The sequence below is a fragment of the Rana temporaria genome, chromosome 1 (genome assembly GCF_905171775.1).
Source record: "Rana temporaria chromosome 1, aRanTem1.1, whole genome shotgun sequence".
Lineage (NCBI taxonomy): Eukaryota > Metazoa > Chordata > Amphibia > Anura > Ranidae > Rana > Rana temporaria.
The window spans coordinates 77025055-77042832 of NC_053489.1; the positions used below are offsets into that span (position 1 = coordinate 77025055).

Sequence of the window (17778 nt, forward strand, 5' to 3'; positions counted from 1 at the left end):
AGGGAAGAAGGTTCTCATCCAAGACTTTACAATACATGGCCCCTTCCATTGGCCCCTTAATGCAGCTACGTTTGTCTGTACCTTTAGCAGAGAAACAGCCCAAAAGCATATTGTTTCCACCTCCATGCTTGACTGTAGGGATGGTGGGCCAGATTCACGTAGAAGTGCGGCGGCGTAATGTATCGTAAGTTTTCATCACAAGTGCATGATTCACAAAGCACTTGCAATGAAAACCTACGCTGGCGGCCTGCGCATGCTCCGTTTCGAAATTCCCGCTGTGATTTGCGCGAAGTGACATAATTTTTTCGAATGGCGACGTGTGTAGCGTACTTTCCTATTCCCGGACGTCTTACGCAAACGACGTTGATTTTTAAATTTCGACGCGGGAACGAAGGCCATACTTTATACAGCACATACGTGTGCTGTGTAAAGTTAGGGCAGGTCAAACGATGACTAAAATTGCGACGGGAAACTAGACTAGCGACGACATAGCGAACGCGAAAAACCGTCGTGGATCGCCGTAACTGCTAATTTGCATACCCGACGCTGGTTTATGACGCGAACTCCCCACAGCGGCGGCCGCGGTACTGCATCCTAAGATCCGACAGTGTAAAACAATTACACCTGTCGGATCTTAGGGCTATCTATGCGTAACTGATTCTATGAATCAGTCGCATAGAGACTCTGAGAGATACGACGGAGTATCTGAGATACTCCGTCGTATCTCGGCTGTGAATCTGGCCCGGTGTTCTTAGGGTCATAGTCAGCATTTTTTCGCTCCAAACAGGGTGAGTCCCCTTCCTCAAGAGCAGGAGTCTCCAAACATTCTAAACAAAGGGCCGGTTTATTTTCCTTCAGACTCTTGAAGGGCCGGACTTTGGCAAGCGGGGGGGGGGGGGGAATTTTCCTGGCATCAGTGGGACTTAACATATGGTATTAGGGGGAGAAATAATGCCCCATTGTTTGTATCATAGGGAGGAATAGTGCCCCATTAGTGGTGTCAGTGGGAGAAATGGTGCTTCACTGTTGGTGTCAGATGTCAGAATAGTGTCTCGTATCAGTGGGAGGGATACTTCCCCAAGGGCCGGATAAAGGCAAGGAAAGGGCCGCTGTAAGGGGGGACTCTGCAGACTCTGATGTAAGGCATGCTCTGGGAACCCTGATTTAAGGGGGAACACTGAGAACTCTGATGTATGGAGAGGATTCTGATGTAAGAGGGAACACTGTGGCCTCTGGTGTAAAGGTGAACTGTGATGTAAGGGGTGCTCTGAGAACCCTATTGTAATTTAGTGTACTCACTCAGAGGCAGGAGAGAGAAAGGGGGAGACTTTAGTCACAGACAGGGATAGATGGTGAGCTCACTCACCCCTTGGCAGTCAGAATCTCTCATCCAGATGTATCTGAGGCTGCTGGACTTCAAATTTACATCCCCCCACTTTCCTTTTCTGAGGCACAGCACTGAGGATTGAAGTGTGAGCATACACATAGGGGTAGGGGCGGAAAGAAGAGGAGAAGATCGAGCCCTCCCTCCTCTCCTGTCTGTATGTATGTGGGGGGAACTGTTAGTGCTGGACAGACGCAGAACAGCTGTGAATTTCTTGCAAAATTAAGATTTTTTTTACTTAAGAGTGACTCTCCAAATAGGAAATATCTGTCTTATGTGGATTTCACCTTCAAACGTCCACATTTTTATATCTGATAAATTCTTATCCTTTAGGACAGCAGGACAAACAACAGTGACCCTGGGAGCTCATTCAAGAAAGCAAAACGAGACAGAAAAGCAAAAGATAACAGTTGTCAAAGTCTATGTATTCAAGTCATATAACTCATCTACAAAACAAAATGACATTCAGCTTGTGCAGGTAAGAATTGCATGAAACAATGGAACTTGGTGTACCTTATGCTCAATACTTACCTTACCACTCTAGAACTTGGGAACAAGGGACAATTCAGGTAAATGACTAAGAATGGGCTCGGGCATGTTTGGGTCGAACCCACCAGGAAGCCGGGACTGAACACCGCCAATCATAGGCAGCGTGTGTATGTGCAACTGCTGGTCGGGAAATGCCTCACTGCCTATGATTGGTGGTGTGCAGTCACGTCTTCCTGGTGGGTTCGACCTGAACACACCCGAGCCCATCATTAATGGGGACCTATGGCATGCTATGCACACTGCAGAAAAAATTGGGTGCAGTTAAATTATGGTGGGCTCGTATTGTAAAAAATAAACACCTTTGGGTACCCCAAGGAGGGTAGTAATGCGGCGTGTGCACCATGGGGCAACGAACAGTGGGTGTGGGCCATTGTGTCCACATTTCTAAACTTACATTCAGGGACACACCCCCTCTCTCACCTTCCCCCAAAAAAACTGAGGGGTGGCGGGGGGAAATGTAGTCTCGGGGTTGATGGGGAATTTGGCGGCGGGTTATTTGTCAGGTGAATGTGCCACTTGCTACCAGATGCAGTGCCGCTTTCCACCCATAGCCTGCCACCAGATGAGGTGCTGCTGTCACTCCCTCGGGGAGTGGAGTCACTATCTGGAGAGTGAAGATCACACCAGTCCCTGCTGCTTGCTGCTGGGTGCCAGAGAAGGAGGAGGTGCCGAGGTGGGTGGGACCAGCAGTGCTGTACTAGGCGCAGGCCTCGCTCCCGGCCTCACTGTGTGAGAGTAAATTGTCACTGGTTGCAAGACGCCAGGCAGCGCCGTCCCTAGCAACCAGTTCCGGAAATGTAGTTACTAGTTAGTAGGGGGTGGCTGTGTCCTCTATTTCATTCCGGGACACTGTATTGTCCCAGAATGAAGGGAATCCGGGACACGTGGGCACCCTAGTGTGGGCAAGCTGCTAACAGTGGATGAGCTTAAGCGGCATGCATAAAAAAAAACGGACTTCCTTGTACCTATAAAATATGCTTTGATTGCTCACAGTCACATAAAAACCTCAACACAATCATTTTTTATGTTAAATGAACTGCTAACACTTTGTCTGAGCCTACCTAAGGGCCAGTTCACACCAGACGCAGTTCCGTTCAGTTTCGTGTGCTTTTTTTCTGCACAAAATGCATGCACAGTGTTTTCCATGTATTATAATGGCTCTAGTTCACACCATGCAGTCAGTTTCCGGTCAGATTCTGCATCGGAAACTGACTGCATGGTGTGAACTAGAGCCATTGGAGTACATGGAAAACACTGTGCATGCATTTTTAGTGCAGAAGAAATGCACACGAAACTGAACGGAACTGCGTCTGGTGTGAACTGGCCCTTAAGGCCGGGTTCACACCTATGCGAATTGAGTGCGGCTTAAACCGCATCCAATTCGCAGAACATTTCAAAATACATTGGGCTAGATTCAGATACCTGAGCGTATCTTTGTTCCGGTGTAACATATCTCCGATACGTTACGCCGCTCTAACTTTGGGCGCAAGTTCTGTATTCAGAAAGATTGCTTTCGACGTGAACGTGAATGTAAATGACGTCCAGCCCTATTGGCGAACGACTTACGCAAACAACGTAACATTTTCAAAATTGGGCGCGGGAACGACGGCCATACTTAACTTAGGATACGCCGCACATACCCCTCATATAGCAGGGGTAACTTTACCCTGGAAAAAGCCGAACGCAAACAACGTAAAAAAAAAGCGCCGGGCGGTCGTTCGTTTCTGAATCGGCGTAAATACTAATTTGCATATTCCTCGCGTAACTATATGGAAGTGCCACCTAGCGGCCAGCGAGAATATGTAGTCTAAGATACGACGGTGTAAGACACTTACACCAGTCGGATCTTAGGGCTATCTATGCGTAACTGATTCTCTGAATCAGGCGCATAGAAACGACCGGCGGACTCAGAGATACGACGGCGTATCAGGAGATACGCCGTCGAATCTCGTTTCTGAATCCGGCCCACTGTTTTCAATGAGGCTGGTTCACATATGTGCGATGCATTCGCACCGCGCATTGCCGGAAAACCGTGTGCGTTTTTTAGGCATTGCGGTGCGGCTCAGGTGCAAATTCAGGCCCATTATCTCCTATGGGTACGCAGCTGAATTCACCAGATGTGTTCATTTCTCTTCAGTATTTGTCTCATTCAGCTCAATACACTTCCCCCCTTCCACTCCCCTCTCCCAGGTCTCCAAATTCGCAGCTAATTTGCAGCTAAAACGGAATGGATCTGCTGAACACTTCTCTTATCTCTCTGCAGAGATAAGAGAGCTGAAATTCGCCCCGCACTAGTGTGATCCCGGCCTGAAGAAGAACTTTACACTAAAATATGCAGCGACTGCTTAGCAACCAGCAACTGCTGAGACAATGAACACTGTAGCGCAACCCCCACAAGGGCCGGCCGGTGGACTTTTGGGTCCTCCCTTAGGCACCCTGCCAGGCAACAGGAATATGTCAGCACTCACATAGACAACAATAACCAGTCCAGGGTGTTGTCTTTTTTGTTGTTGGCTTATTTAAAGAGAGGTTAGAGATTTCTTTTTTTTAAATCATACTTACCTAGGTGAATTCAGCATCAGTCCAATGCTGCATATGTCCCCCACCAGCTTTAACCACTTGCTGACGGCCGTACGACTTTGTACGGCCTCAGCGCGGCTCCCAATCTCTAACAGGCCGTGTTTTTACGGCCTCTCCTTTACACGTTCCCCTCGCGCGCTCCCGAGCGCGCGGCGGGGAACTTCTGTACTGGCCGTGTCCCTTGGACACAGCCAGTCACAGATCGCCGTGAACGGCCAATCGGAGCGGCCGTTTCCTAGGCGATCTGTGCGGCCAATGAGAGATGATCTCATATGTTTACATATGAGATCATCTCTCATTCCCGGCTCTCGCAGACAGCGGTGCTGTCAGGGGAGAGAGGAGACGGATCTGTGTCTCTTGTACATAGAGACATAGATCGGTCACCCCCCCAGTCACCCCCCCTCCCCCACAGTTAGAACACTAATTAGGGTACACATTTAACCCCTTCCTCACCCCCTAGTGTTAACCCCTTCTCTGCCAGTCACATTTATACAGTAATTAGTGCATATTTATAGCACTGATTGCAGTATAAATGTGAATGGCGCCAAAAATGTGTCAAAAGTGTCCGATGTGTCCGCCATAACGTCGCAGTCCCAATAAAAATCGCAGATCGCCGCCATTTCTAGTAAAAAAAAAGCATTTATACAGTAATTAGTGCATATTTATAGCACTGATTGCAGTATAAATGTGAATGGCGCCAAAAATGTGTCAAAAGTGTCCGATGTGTCCGCCATAACGTTGCAGTCCCAATAAAAATCGCAGATCGCCGCCATTTCTAGTAAAAAAAAAGCATTTATACAGTAATTAGTGCATATTTATAGCACTGATTGCAGTATAAATGTGAATGGCGCCAAAAATGTGTCAAAAGTGTCCGATGTGTCCGCCATAACGTTGCAGTCCCAATAAAAATCGCAGATCGCCGCCATTTCTAGTAAAAAAAAAATTTATACAGTAATTAGTGCATATTTATAGCACTGATTGCAGTATAAATGTGAATGGCGCCAAAAATGTGTCAAAAGTGTCCGATGTGTCCGCCATAACGTCGCAGTCCCAATAAAAATCGCAGATCGCCGCCATTTCTAGTAAAAAAAAAAAAAAAAATAATAATAATAATTCTGTCCCTTATTTTGTAGGCGCTATAACTTTTGCGCAAACCAGTCGCTTATTGCGATTTTTTTTTTTTTTACTAAAAATATGTAGAATACGTATCGGCCTAGACTGAGGATTAAAAAAAAACGTAAAAAAAAAAAAAATTGAGCTATTTATTATAGCAACAAAGTAAAAATATTTTATTTTTTTTCAAAATTGTCGCTCTATTTTTGTTTATAGCGCAAAAAATAAAAACCGCAGAGGTGATCAAATACCACCAAAAGAAAGCTCTATTTGTGGGGAAAAAAGGACGTTAATTTTGTTTGGGAGCCACGTCGCACGACCGCGCAATTGTCAGTTAAAGCGACGCAGTGCCGAATCGCAAAAAGTCCTCTGGTCAGGAAGGGGTTTAAGTGCCCAGTAAGGAAGTGGTTAAGAACCGATCGATCAAACATCGCCTAATGCTCAGTTCTCAGTGCGTCGTGAGCAGAGAGCTGGTGACTATCAGTCAATGTTGTCTGCTCTGCCCCCCCCCCCCCCCCCGTGCGTTTACTGAAGTGCTGGGCTGTGAAGGGGGAGGAAGCTGCTGCCTCAGGCTCTCAGCGGTTTGTGATATTTCCCCAGCCTGGACCGGCTCTGTATCGTCACCTGGCAGTGGGCTTTGGCCTAATGTCTGCTTTAAACGGGTCACAGGAGTGCAGGAAGAACTGCACTCCTGTGATCCACAGGAGAAGTACAGCCAAACAAACGTTGGCTGTACTTCTCCTTTAACCACTTAAGACCCGGACCATTATGCAGGTTAAGGACCTTGCCCCTTTTTGCGATTCGGCACTGCATCGCTTTAACTGACACTTGCGCGGTCGTGCGACGTGGCTCCCAAACAAAATTGACGTCCTTTTTTTCCCAGAAACAAGAGCTTTTTTTTGGTGGTATTTGATCACCTCTGCAGTTTTTATTTTTTGCGCTATAAACAAAAATAGAGCGTCAATTTTGAAAAAAAATCAATATTTTTTAGTTTTTGCTATAATAAATATCCCCAAAAAAGATATAAAAAAAATGTTTTCCTCAGTTTAGGCTGATACGTATTCTTCTACCTATTTTTGGTAAAAAAAAATTGTATTAACAGCGAACAGTCATTTCTCCCCCTGAACGGTTCTCGCTCTGTAACAAGCGATCGCGGGTGCCCGGCGGTGATTGCGACCGCCGGGCACGTGTGTCGGGACCAGGGGCGAGCAGGGGGCCTATTGGCTGCTTAGCGAGATGATGTATAGCTACGTGATTTCGCGCAGCAGAGCCGACCTGCCGCCGTATAACTGGCGGCTGGTCGTCAGATAGTTAAGTGGTTAACCACTTGCTTACTGGGCACATATACCCCCTTCCTGCCCAGGCGAAATTTCAGCTTTCTGCGCTGTCACGCTTTTAATGAAAATTGCACGGTTGTGCGACGTGGCTCCCAAATAAAATTGACGCCTTTTTTTTACACAAATAGAGCTTTCTTTTGGTGGTATTTGATCATCTCTGCGGTTTTTATTTTTTGCGCTATAAACAAAAAAAGAGCGACAATTTTTAAAAAAACACAATATTTTTTTTTGCTTTTTCTATAATAAATATCCCATTTAAAAAATAAAAATAAAAATGTTCCTCAGTTTAGGCCGATACGTATTCTTCTACGTATTTTTGGTAAAAAAAAAATCGCAATAGACATACAGTGATTGGTTTGCGCAAAAGTTATAGCGCCTACAAAAGTGCGTCCACATCGCCACATGTAGTCGGACACCTGTCAGTCTAGGCGTTTCCTGATGCTGGATCCAGAGGACAGCTATCGATGGGTCGGCTGAAAGGATGATCTCATATCATTAGTGACTAAGACATCTTCAAACCGCCCTCTTCTTGCAGACGCTGTTGGATTGGTACCCAAAACTGTTTCTCTGTGAGTGAAAATTCCTCTGCCAACGGACGCAAAAGCAGAATGCAGCATTTCTCAAAGCAAGTCCTGGAAGTGCTGCATTCTGATAGCCCTCTGTGATGGTGGTAACATTTCCGCCATGTTTTGTTTGTACCGGAGGTCTAAGTATGTTGCCATCCAGTACTGGTCCTTGCCCTTTATGCTTTTTATACCGGTGTCCCTCTTAAAACACTGGAGCATGAAGGCCCCCATTTGCACTAAACTGGAAGGGCTGTACCGGCCTGGCTCTTGCTCATCATCCAGGATAATGTCGTCCTCATTCTCCTCCCCCCATCCACGGACAACACCAGGGATCCCAGAAAGGTTTAAAGCATGCTCTTCTTGCTTCTCCTCCGACACCATCCTCCACTGACTCCTCTTCAGACTCCCGTTGTTGACTTGTCTCAGGTGGAGTAGCCCCCCCTGGGAATTCATCCAGCATTGCGACTTCCTCATCTTCCTGCTCCCGCTCCTCGACGGCTTGATCAATGACACAACTCAATGCACGCTCCAGAAAGAAGGCGTAAGGTACGATGTCACTGATGGCGCCCTGGCTGCAACTGACCAATTTGGTGATCTCATCAAATGACCACAGAAGTCTGCATGAGTCCCGCATGAGCAGCCACTGGCAGGGTGAAAAAAAACAAGCTCCCCAGAACCTGTCCTGCCGCAGAGTTCGTACAGGTAGTCGTTAACTGCACGTTTCTGCTGGAGCAGCCTATCGGGCATATACAATGTTGAGTACCATCGCGTCGGGCAGTCACAAATAAGACGTCTGACGGGCAGGTTGTGTCGCCGCTGAATGTCAGCAAGGCGAGCCATGGCCGTGTAAGATCTTCTGAAATGGGCCAAGATTTTCCTGGCCTGCAGCAAGACGTCCTGGAGCCCAGGGTATTTGGCAACGTATGGCTGCACGACCAAGTTCAGAACGTGTGCCATGCATGGCACGTGTGTAATTTTGCCCTGTTTCAGCGCGCTCAGCAGATTGGCACTGCTGTCGCACACCACTTTACCAACTGTCAAATTGAGCGGTGTTAGCCACTGATCTGCCTGTGAACGCAAAGCTGAAAGGAGTGCAGGACCAGTGTGGCTCTTGTCTTCCAGGCACAGCAGATGCAGCACAGCATGGCAAAGTCTCACCTGGCATGTCAAATAGGTTCTGGGGATCTTGGGCGGCGGAAGAGACGGTAGCGTCGGAAAATGAGGAGTCAGCCGAGGAGGAGAGGGAGGATGAGGAGAAGAAGAGGCAGGCCTGCATGTAATCTACATGGGTGCCACGGGTTACATGCTTGACGGGCATCAGAAGATTCACCCAGTGGGCAGTGAAAGTTATATACCTTCCCTGCCCGTGTTTGCTAGACCACGTGTCTGTGGTCAGATGTATCTTGGCACCGACACTGTGTGCCAGAGATACATTCACTTGCCGCTGAACATGGCCATATAGCTCTGGGATGCCCTTCTGTGAAAAAATGTTCCTTCCTGGGACCTTCCATTGTGGTGTTCCAATGGCCACAAATTTTCGAAAGGCCTCCGAGTCCACCAGTTTATATGGCAGTAGTTGGCGGGCTATCAGTTCCGACAAGCCAGCGGTCAACCGTTGGGCAAGAGGGTTATCCGGCGTCACTGTTTTTTTACGATCGAACATTTGGTCCACGGAAGCCTGCCTTTTTGCAAATAAACGTGAGGAAGGCATGATGGAAGGTGGAGTGGAGGACAATTGTGAGCATAGAGGGGAAGGAGAAGGAGAAGGTGAAGAGGCTGGACGGTGAGAGCCTGGAGTGTGGCTTTGTGGGTTCTGATGGCGTTGCTCCCACTGGGCTCGGTGATGGGAGGCCAGGTGCCTTCTTAAGGCGGTCGTCCCTACGTGAGTGTTGGGCTTACCGCGACTTATGCGTTGACTGCAAAGGCTGCAGATGGCAACACTATTGTCTGCAGCGGACGCGTTAAAAAAAGCCCACACTGCGGAGCAATGGGCCGGCGTCCTGGGAGCACCAGATGTGACCGAACATGGTTGATGGCTCGCTCCTGATACATTAGGCCTGCTTCTCCTCCCTATCTGCTTATCTGCTGGTCTATCTCTCCCTCTGAACTCCCCTCCTCTTCCTCTCTTGTGGGCACCCACGTGACGTTTGTAGACACCTCATCATTGACGTCACCTTCCCCATCACTAACAATAGAGATCTCGGAGTAGGCAGCAATAGCGGGCACCAACCTCCTTGGGATGATCTGAGTACTGTTGTCAGACTGCTGAGTGCCGGCTGTTGCTACCTCCTCTTCCTGATCCAATGCCAAGAATGGCTGCGCATCCGAAATGTCTTCTGATGGATCGGAAAATAATTCCTGTGACTCAAGCGGAGGGTATATGGTGGTGTTATTGGCGAGCCACTCAACCAAGTCTGGTGCGTCCTTTGACGTAATCGAACGAACATTGTGCCACTTCCCACTTTGGCTCCGGCCTGGTGCTCCTGCCCTACCCCTACCACCCATGCGGAAGGGCCTGCCTCTTCCTCTGCCTGTCTTTTTTTAAATGACCCTGTGACAACAAAAGTCTCTAGAGAAACGCAGTAAATGTGGAAGAAGGTATATAACACCCTGCTTCAATCTGTCGTTTTGGGGGGCCACTGGTTTATCGCACCAGTTATGAAAATGTTGTCACTGTGCGTAGCAGAGGTAATGCAGCGAAAACGACAAAAATTCTGCAGTACCCAAATACACTATTACTAAAGTATATTTTTAGATAACACCCCACTTCAATCTGACGTTTTGGGGGGGGCACTGGTTTATCGCACCAGTTATGAAACTTTTTTTTCAGGAATTTTTTTTAATGTGTGTAGCAGAGGTAACGCAGCGAAAGAGGCAAAAATCCAGCAGTAACCAAATACATCGCTGCACAATACAAATCCACTATAATATGGTTTCTATATTCTAAAAGTATATTAAAAGTGTATATTACACCTATATACTGCAGAGCAAGTAGCACACCTATACCAGTGCTTGAAAGGACTTTTGTGGACCTGTTAGGTAGCGATTTGTGTCGCTAAACTCTGTCCCTGCTGGAAACACCAACCTCTCCCTACACTGACAAAAAGTATATGAATGTATTACACACTATCATGTACTGCAGAGCAAGTAGCACACCTATACCAGTGCTTGAAAGGACTTTTGTGGACCTGTTAGGTAGCGATTTGTTTTGCTAAACTCTGTCCCTGATGGAAATGCCAACCTCTCCCTACACTGACAAAAAATATATGAATGAATGTATTAGACACCTATATACTGCACAGCAAGTAGCACACCCATACCAGTCCTTAAAAGGACTTTTGTGGACCTTTTAGATAGCTGTTTGATTGAATACAGCCTTTTCCTGCTGGAAACGCTAACCTCTACCTACACTGACAAAAAGTATATGAATGTATTAGACACCTATATACTGCAGAGCAAGTAGCACACCTATACCAGTCCTTAAAATGACTTTTGTGGACCTTTTAGATAGCTATTTGAATGAATACAGCCTGTCCATGCTCCAAACAGCACCCTCTCCCTACACTGACAAAATGCAGAATGTAAGATGGCCGCCAGATCAGGTTTATTTATAAGGTAGGGGGTATGTCCATGTGCTGAAATGTCTCAATTGGCTGTCCTGCACCACCTGATGAATATGTCATAGGTCAAAGTTCTTACCCATGTAACATTGTGGACCGCCACGAACATTGCCAGATGTCTGCCGGTTTGGCGGACTGCGAACACGCAAAGTTTGCCGCGAAACGACTGGCGGGTGAACCAGCAGGCCATCTCTACTTATCACTACCACTCAACACCATAGCCAAGCACTTGTCTCCTTTATCGAACCTTTGATAGAAGATAACATTGATCCACCCGTGACACTACTGGGTGGGCCACTAATTTATTACTGACCTGTCACAATATTGATATGACTTTTCCTGACAATGTATATAATTTGCTTTTAGAAAATCCTTTGGATCAGTTGCTGACTGTTACAGCTCCTAGGTTAAAACATAACTAATTGTAGCGGGGTCACCCTATCAGAGACTATTGATAGGTCTGAATCTCTACCGGAGTTCGAGCCGCACATGTATATACGTTAAGATGTTTTTAAAAGTTGTGCATTGTGGGACCAGAAGTACCGGGAGATATGGACTCCATTGACACTTAGTAGAAACAGACTATACTTCCCACAATGCCCTGCCTTATTGGAACATGTGACACCTCCGCACAGACTTATGGGGGAGGTTACTTAAGGATGGGGAGGAGTTGATTTCACTCTCTCGGGACCTGCATCTTCTCCTCTGTGGAGCTGTGTGGAGCTCCACAGCCAAGCGGATAGGCCCGGAGCCTGGGCCTGAATCAACCGGAGGACCAACCATCCGGAGGGAGGCAAGACCTAGGTCGTCCAGCCTGTGTCCCAGGAGACCGGAGGAGTTCGTCAGCTGACGACTGAAGAGCAGCGGGGAGCCAGATACTGGAGGCCGCGTGTTCCGGAGCAGTGACTGACCGGGGTGCCCCTTTGTGAAGTACTCAGGTGGATCGGGCCTGTTCGGGTGAGCGGGCACTTGCCTAACTTTCAAACCCCATGCCTAACTTGCCTAACTTAGTATCATCCAACAACTGGAGTCACGTGTTTGATCTTTGACTATATCATAGAGGCCTACTAAGTTGGGAGTTACACCTGCAGACCTGACTGACGCTGACGAGCGATCAGTCCATCAGCATTGGGGGTTCGTTATACCCCGTTTGACCGAGTTTCTTTTTTCTTCACCCTTTTGGATTACAGTTTAAAAGTGCACCAACGGCTGCAACATAAATTTTTTTCTAAGAAGATATTCGGTAACTGTTAGAGCCAGGCCTGGCAAAAGGTTCTTTACATTAGCTGTTTTGTGGAACTACCCACTAGGGGGAGCTCGCGATTATAGACTGCCTAAGTAACATAAACCAATAGCATTACCCTTGTTCTTTTTGTCCCTTTAGTCTTAGATTCCCTTTATTTGCTTGCTGACTCATGCAAGGGCCCTTGCAGAGTCATTGTGTGTCAATACCTGTGTATGATTAGCATGTTATTCAAATCCTTTTTGTTTGCTTTACCATATGCACAGTAAAGTTATTCTTTGGTTTGAATATAGTAAATGTGTGACGTGTATTTACTCTGGGGAATCGCCTACAGGAAAAGGTAATAACATCATTGCATTGCCTTTTGCATGTTTTATGTATGTGTATGCTATTGCAGGCTCAACCAAGTAGGGTTCCCAATACTTTTATATTAATTCGGTGTGCCAAGGGAGGACTCGAGCTAGTTAAAGAGGGGTGAATCAGTTACTGAGAGTAGATCCCAAATTAACCAGCGGCTCCTTCGGGGGTAGCGCTACATAATTGTTTACTTTCTTATGATATAGTACAGTGATCTCACAGGTTATGTTCTGTCTTCGGGTACCAAAGACTTTCATGTGGAGGGAAAATGTAGCCACTAGTGGACTATAACTATAATATTGTGTACTCCCCTCGTCATCCCTCATCTATAGTTATATCCCTCTAGTGCTTGGCGCCTGTGACTGTCATCATATCTGTGAGCTCAATCAAATGGATTGTGGGACTATTAGTCTTTCCTGGCTGGCGATTCCATTGCATAACCATACACCGGGACTACATCTCCCAGGGATCCTTCCTACCATTTCGATGATGCTCCTGCGAGGGACTATAGAAGAGACCAGAGACCCGCCTCACGCTCAGTTCCTCCTGGGCCTTGCATGATGCACACCTCTCCAAGACGGGGAGAGAGAGGTTGCGGCCTGCCAAGCACTGTTCAAGTGATTCCAGAAGGACCCCGGAGGGCCTAACTCTGCTTGCTGTTCGTCAGACATCTACATGGCACCAACTCAGCAGCTCGACACCACATTCGTTCTGCACCCGTGGGTCATCATTGGCGGCTTCATTGATGATGTCTCATCCCGGGTCGCTGTCTGCAAGGCATCTAGTTCGGTCCAGTCGTTGATGAGAGGGTAAATGCCCATCCTCTGCAATATTTCCCTGATTACTTTATTGTGTACGTTTGTATTTTTTTACTAGTAATGGCGGTGATCTGCAATTTTTTACAGTATTGCGACGTTGCAGTGGACAGGTCGGACACTATTGGCACATTTTTGGGACCATTGACATTTACAGAGTGATCAGTGCTATAAATATGCACTGATTACTATTTAAATGTCACTGGCAGGGAAGGGGTTAACAATAGGGGTCGATCAGGGGGTTAACTGTGTTCCCTATTGTGTTTTCTTACTGTGGGGGGAAGGGGACTCACTATAGGAGGTGACAGATCATGTTTTCTACTTTGTAGAAAGACACGATCTGTCCTTCTCTCCTCAGACAGCACAGGGATTTACATTTCCTATGATTAAGTAACGTGTGTTCGTTACGATACGCGTGAGGAAGAGGAGGATTGCTGGTGACTTGATCCGCTCGCGGCCGCAGAGCGGAGACCCGATCGTACTACATGCTGTTTATACAGCTCTGTCAGTAAGTGTTTTAACTGTTTTTACTCATTAAATTGTGAATGGTCTTACGCTATGGAAGCCTCCTTGTGTTCTTTTTGAGTGCCATTGCTGGGATCAGGTCTCTGTTTATGCAGTGTAAGAATGGCAGGCTGGCTGTGGGATATCCTTCATTTACATGTTATAAGGCTTACATACAAGCCGCTTCAAGGTAAGGGGCTTGTATTAACTATTTCCATCTTCACTACTGCACTGTGGAAAGGTTTGGAGTCTGTCATTTTGGAAGCACGTTTTTTACTTTGCACTGAAGCACTCATCGTGGAATCTTAATAGAAGTGAAGCACAGATGCACTTTATTATTCATTCATTCTTTGCTTGATATTGCGTTCTTGACTATTGGATTGGATTGTTTTTCATCTTCACGTTATTATTGCACTGGACACGTTGCTATATATATATATATATATATATATATATATATACATATATATATATATATATATATATATATATATATACATATATATATATATATATATATATATATATATATATATATATATATATATATATATATATATATTTTATATATATTTGTTATATTGACATTTCTTGATTTTTTTTTTTTTTTTCCTTGGTGAATTATATGAGACATTTTTCACTGCAGTCATTTATGGATTGAATTTTTTTTCACTTTTATGCATGGATTGGAATTTTATTATTTATATTTCTTCCACTTTTTGATGTTTTTTTCACTTTTATGGATATTATTCATTTATTGCACTATGCACTTTGGATTGGTTTGTGCTCATTTGCATATTTGCACTATATATGTTTTATGTTTATGAAGATAGCTACTGCTTGTTAATTTTATCTGAACGATTCCAGATCACTCGCTATTAATATTGTGCGGGTCACTGGCACATTTGTCTTTTTTATCATCATTTATCCACTCTTACTACTCTACACATTACTCAGTTAATGTTGGGTGGGTATATGATTTTATTCAGAGTGGAACACATTTTACACAGGAACCAGTGGAGCACATTTTCCTGACAACTTATTCACATTATGGAAATCGTTATTGATATTTAGTTTTAATTAGATCCTGTTGCAAGCGCCATTACACCCCCCTTGTCATTAGTCGTGGCAGCTGCATTATTAATTTGATTTTCTTATTTTAGCTTTGTTGTGCCCTTGTTGAGGTTGTTTTTGCGCATTAGTTCCCCCCCGTTTTTATACAGGGATTTTCACACACAAACCCCCTGCTCCCGCTGATGCACGTGATCACGCCCATCGGCCACGTGCAACTGGTTACCTGCCATTCAGGGGGCGCGTGAGCGCTTCTAGCGGCGCTCACGTGCCCTTTGGTGGCTCTCCTGGGCAAAGCCGTATATATATATACGGGATTTCGCCCAGGAGAGCCATTTTGCCACAATATATTTGCGTGAGCTGGTCAGGAACCGGTTAAAGGTGCTTGTGAATAGATGTCTGAACCCAGATTGTCAGGTGGGTTGGAGGTTCACAGAGTCATGGTGATGCAAATCAGCAAGTAAATCCAAGCAGTCCCCAAGGGGGCCGTGCTACAATGGTTAATGGTTTCACCATGGTTCTGTCTAGCAGTGGGTGAGACTTGAGTCTGACCTATTACCTGTGCCACTAACCTCCCCTCCCTGGTTGCTGCCTATCGATCATCTGCCTACAGCACAGATAGTGATTTTACTTTCTTCTTTCCTGTATGTCTTGGACACGGCCAATATAAAATATAGAATATCTTCACGTCTGTGACCCTTTACTCCAATATTGGGCAACCCAGGGTTTTTACCTGGTCAATCAGATAACGTATTTCTTTTGCTGACAACCATCACGTCCATCGCCTATTTGGCATGCGCTCAACAGGGAGGGCCAGAAATCACTAGGAGAACTTAGTTCCCTCTCTCGTTGCTGCAGTGGACATTGGCTACAATATTTCCAATTACGTAATTTTTAAGAAGGGTTGCCTAAGAATTGGCATCATGGGGATCTGACTCAGCTTGAGGAGATGTGTTTTTCTGACTTCAAGTGTTTGCATGTTTTATCTGAAATATATGGCACGCTATTGTTTCACGCATTTCCCAATCGCCCCTTTTATGTTCGAGACTGGAAACGGGAATTGGGCAAGAGCCTGCGCTTCCCATTCACAGGAAAGAAACTACAAAATACTAACCAGATGGTATCACTGCCCGACTTTATAAAAAAAAATCAATCCAGCTACATCAGATCTATGTTTGAGATGTGGCGAGTGAAGAGGTACACATTTACGTGTGTGGTGGTCTTGCCATTTTGCCGTCCATAGTGTATGACTCTGCCTCGCCCCCCCGGCACCCATGTCATTGGATTTGATTGACAGCAGCGTTAACCAATGGCTGCGCTGCTATCAATCTGTCCAATGAAGAGCCAAGAACCCGTGGAGAGAGCGACGCGGGATCGTGCACATGGAAATTCGGTGCTCAGGTAAGTAAAACGGTGGGGGGCTGGGGGGCCAGACACTGCAAGGTGTTAATGCATGTTAAGCATGTTTGCTTAATATAGTAAGTAAAGTGAGGCTATGTTTATTTTGAACATGCATGATTGGATGATTGAAGTTTGCTCATCTTTTCAAAATGATCATGCCCTACTACATTAGTTACTCAGCCTTAGTTATTACAAGTGTTCTTGAAAACATCTCTGCACTTTTTTTTATAAGATACTGTTACGTACCTGGTTTATCAGAGTCTGGATTCAGGATGGCCTCTCTTACGGCTCTGGTTCGCAAGCCGCTGGAGTGGGAACAGCGGACTCGGAGCACAGCGTGGTAGGAGTGCTGAGGTAGCAGAGAGTAGATGCAGACGGAGGGGTCTCTCTGATGTACGGTGCTGAAGACACTGGAACAGAGGATGGGGTCAGCGACCCAACTGGAACTGCAGCTACGGTGGCACAAGTTGATGAGATAAGCAGGTTTAGTATGTACTGAAGGTAGCGGAGTCAGGCAGGCCGGGTCAGGACGTGTGATCAGGTAAACAAATGCGAAAGACAGAAACGTATAGCTAGATTCATGAAGAGTTAGGCCGGCGTATCAGTAGATACGCCGACCTAACTCGGAATCTGCGCCGTCGATAGGTTTAGGAGATACACTTAAACCTATCTAAGATACGACGGCTTGCGCCGTCGTATCTTAGGGTGCAATATTTAGGCTGGCCGCTAGGTGGCGCATCCATTGAGTTTGGCGTAGAATATGTAAATCACTAGATACGCCTATTTACGAACGTACGTGCGCCCGTCGCAGTAAAGTTACGCCGTTTCCGTAAGAGATAGGCCGCCTAAAGATAAAGCTGCCCCTCGGAGGCGTAGTCAATGTTAAGTATGGCCGTCGTTCCCGCGTCAAAATTTGAAAATTTTACGTTGTTTGCGTAAGTCGTCTGTGAATAGAGCTGGACGTAATTTACGTCCACGTCAAAACTAATACGTCCTTGCGGCGTACTTTGCCGAAATGCACACTGGGATATGTACACGGACGGCGCATGCGCCGTTCGTAAAAAACGTCAATCATGTCGGATCACAGTTGATCTACATAAAACATGTCCCCCACATCCTCATTTGAATTTGGCGTGCTTACGCCGGCCTATTCACGCTACGCCGCTGTAACTTAGCAGGCAAGTACGTTGTGAATACAGTACTTGCCTAGCTAACTTACGGCGGCGTAGTGTAAATAC

At 46.1% G+C, this 17778-nt stretch overlaps 1 protein-coding gene across 1 annotated transcript in view; it reads left to right on the forward strand.

Moving 5' to 3' along the window:
• The window catches only part of LOC120928324 (granzyme A-like), a 68948-nt gene that overhangs the window by 33386 nt on the left and 17784 nt on the right, over positions 1-17778 (forward strand). The window contains exon 4 of the mRNA XM_040339421.1: positions 1718-1862. Coding sequence (XP_040195355.1) covers positions 1718-1862 — 145 coding nt within the window. The remainder of the gene's footprint in view (positions 1-1717; positions 1863-17778) is intronic.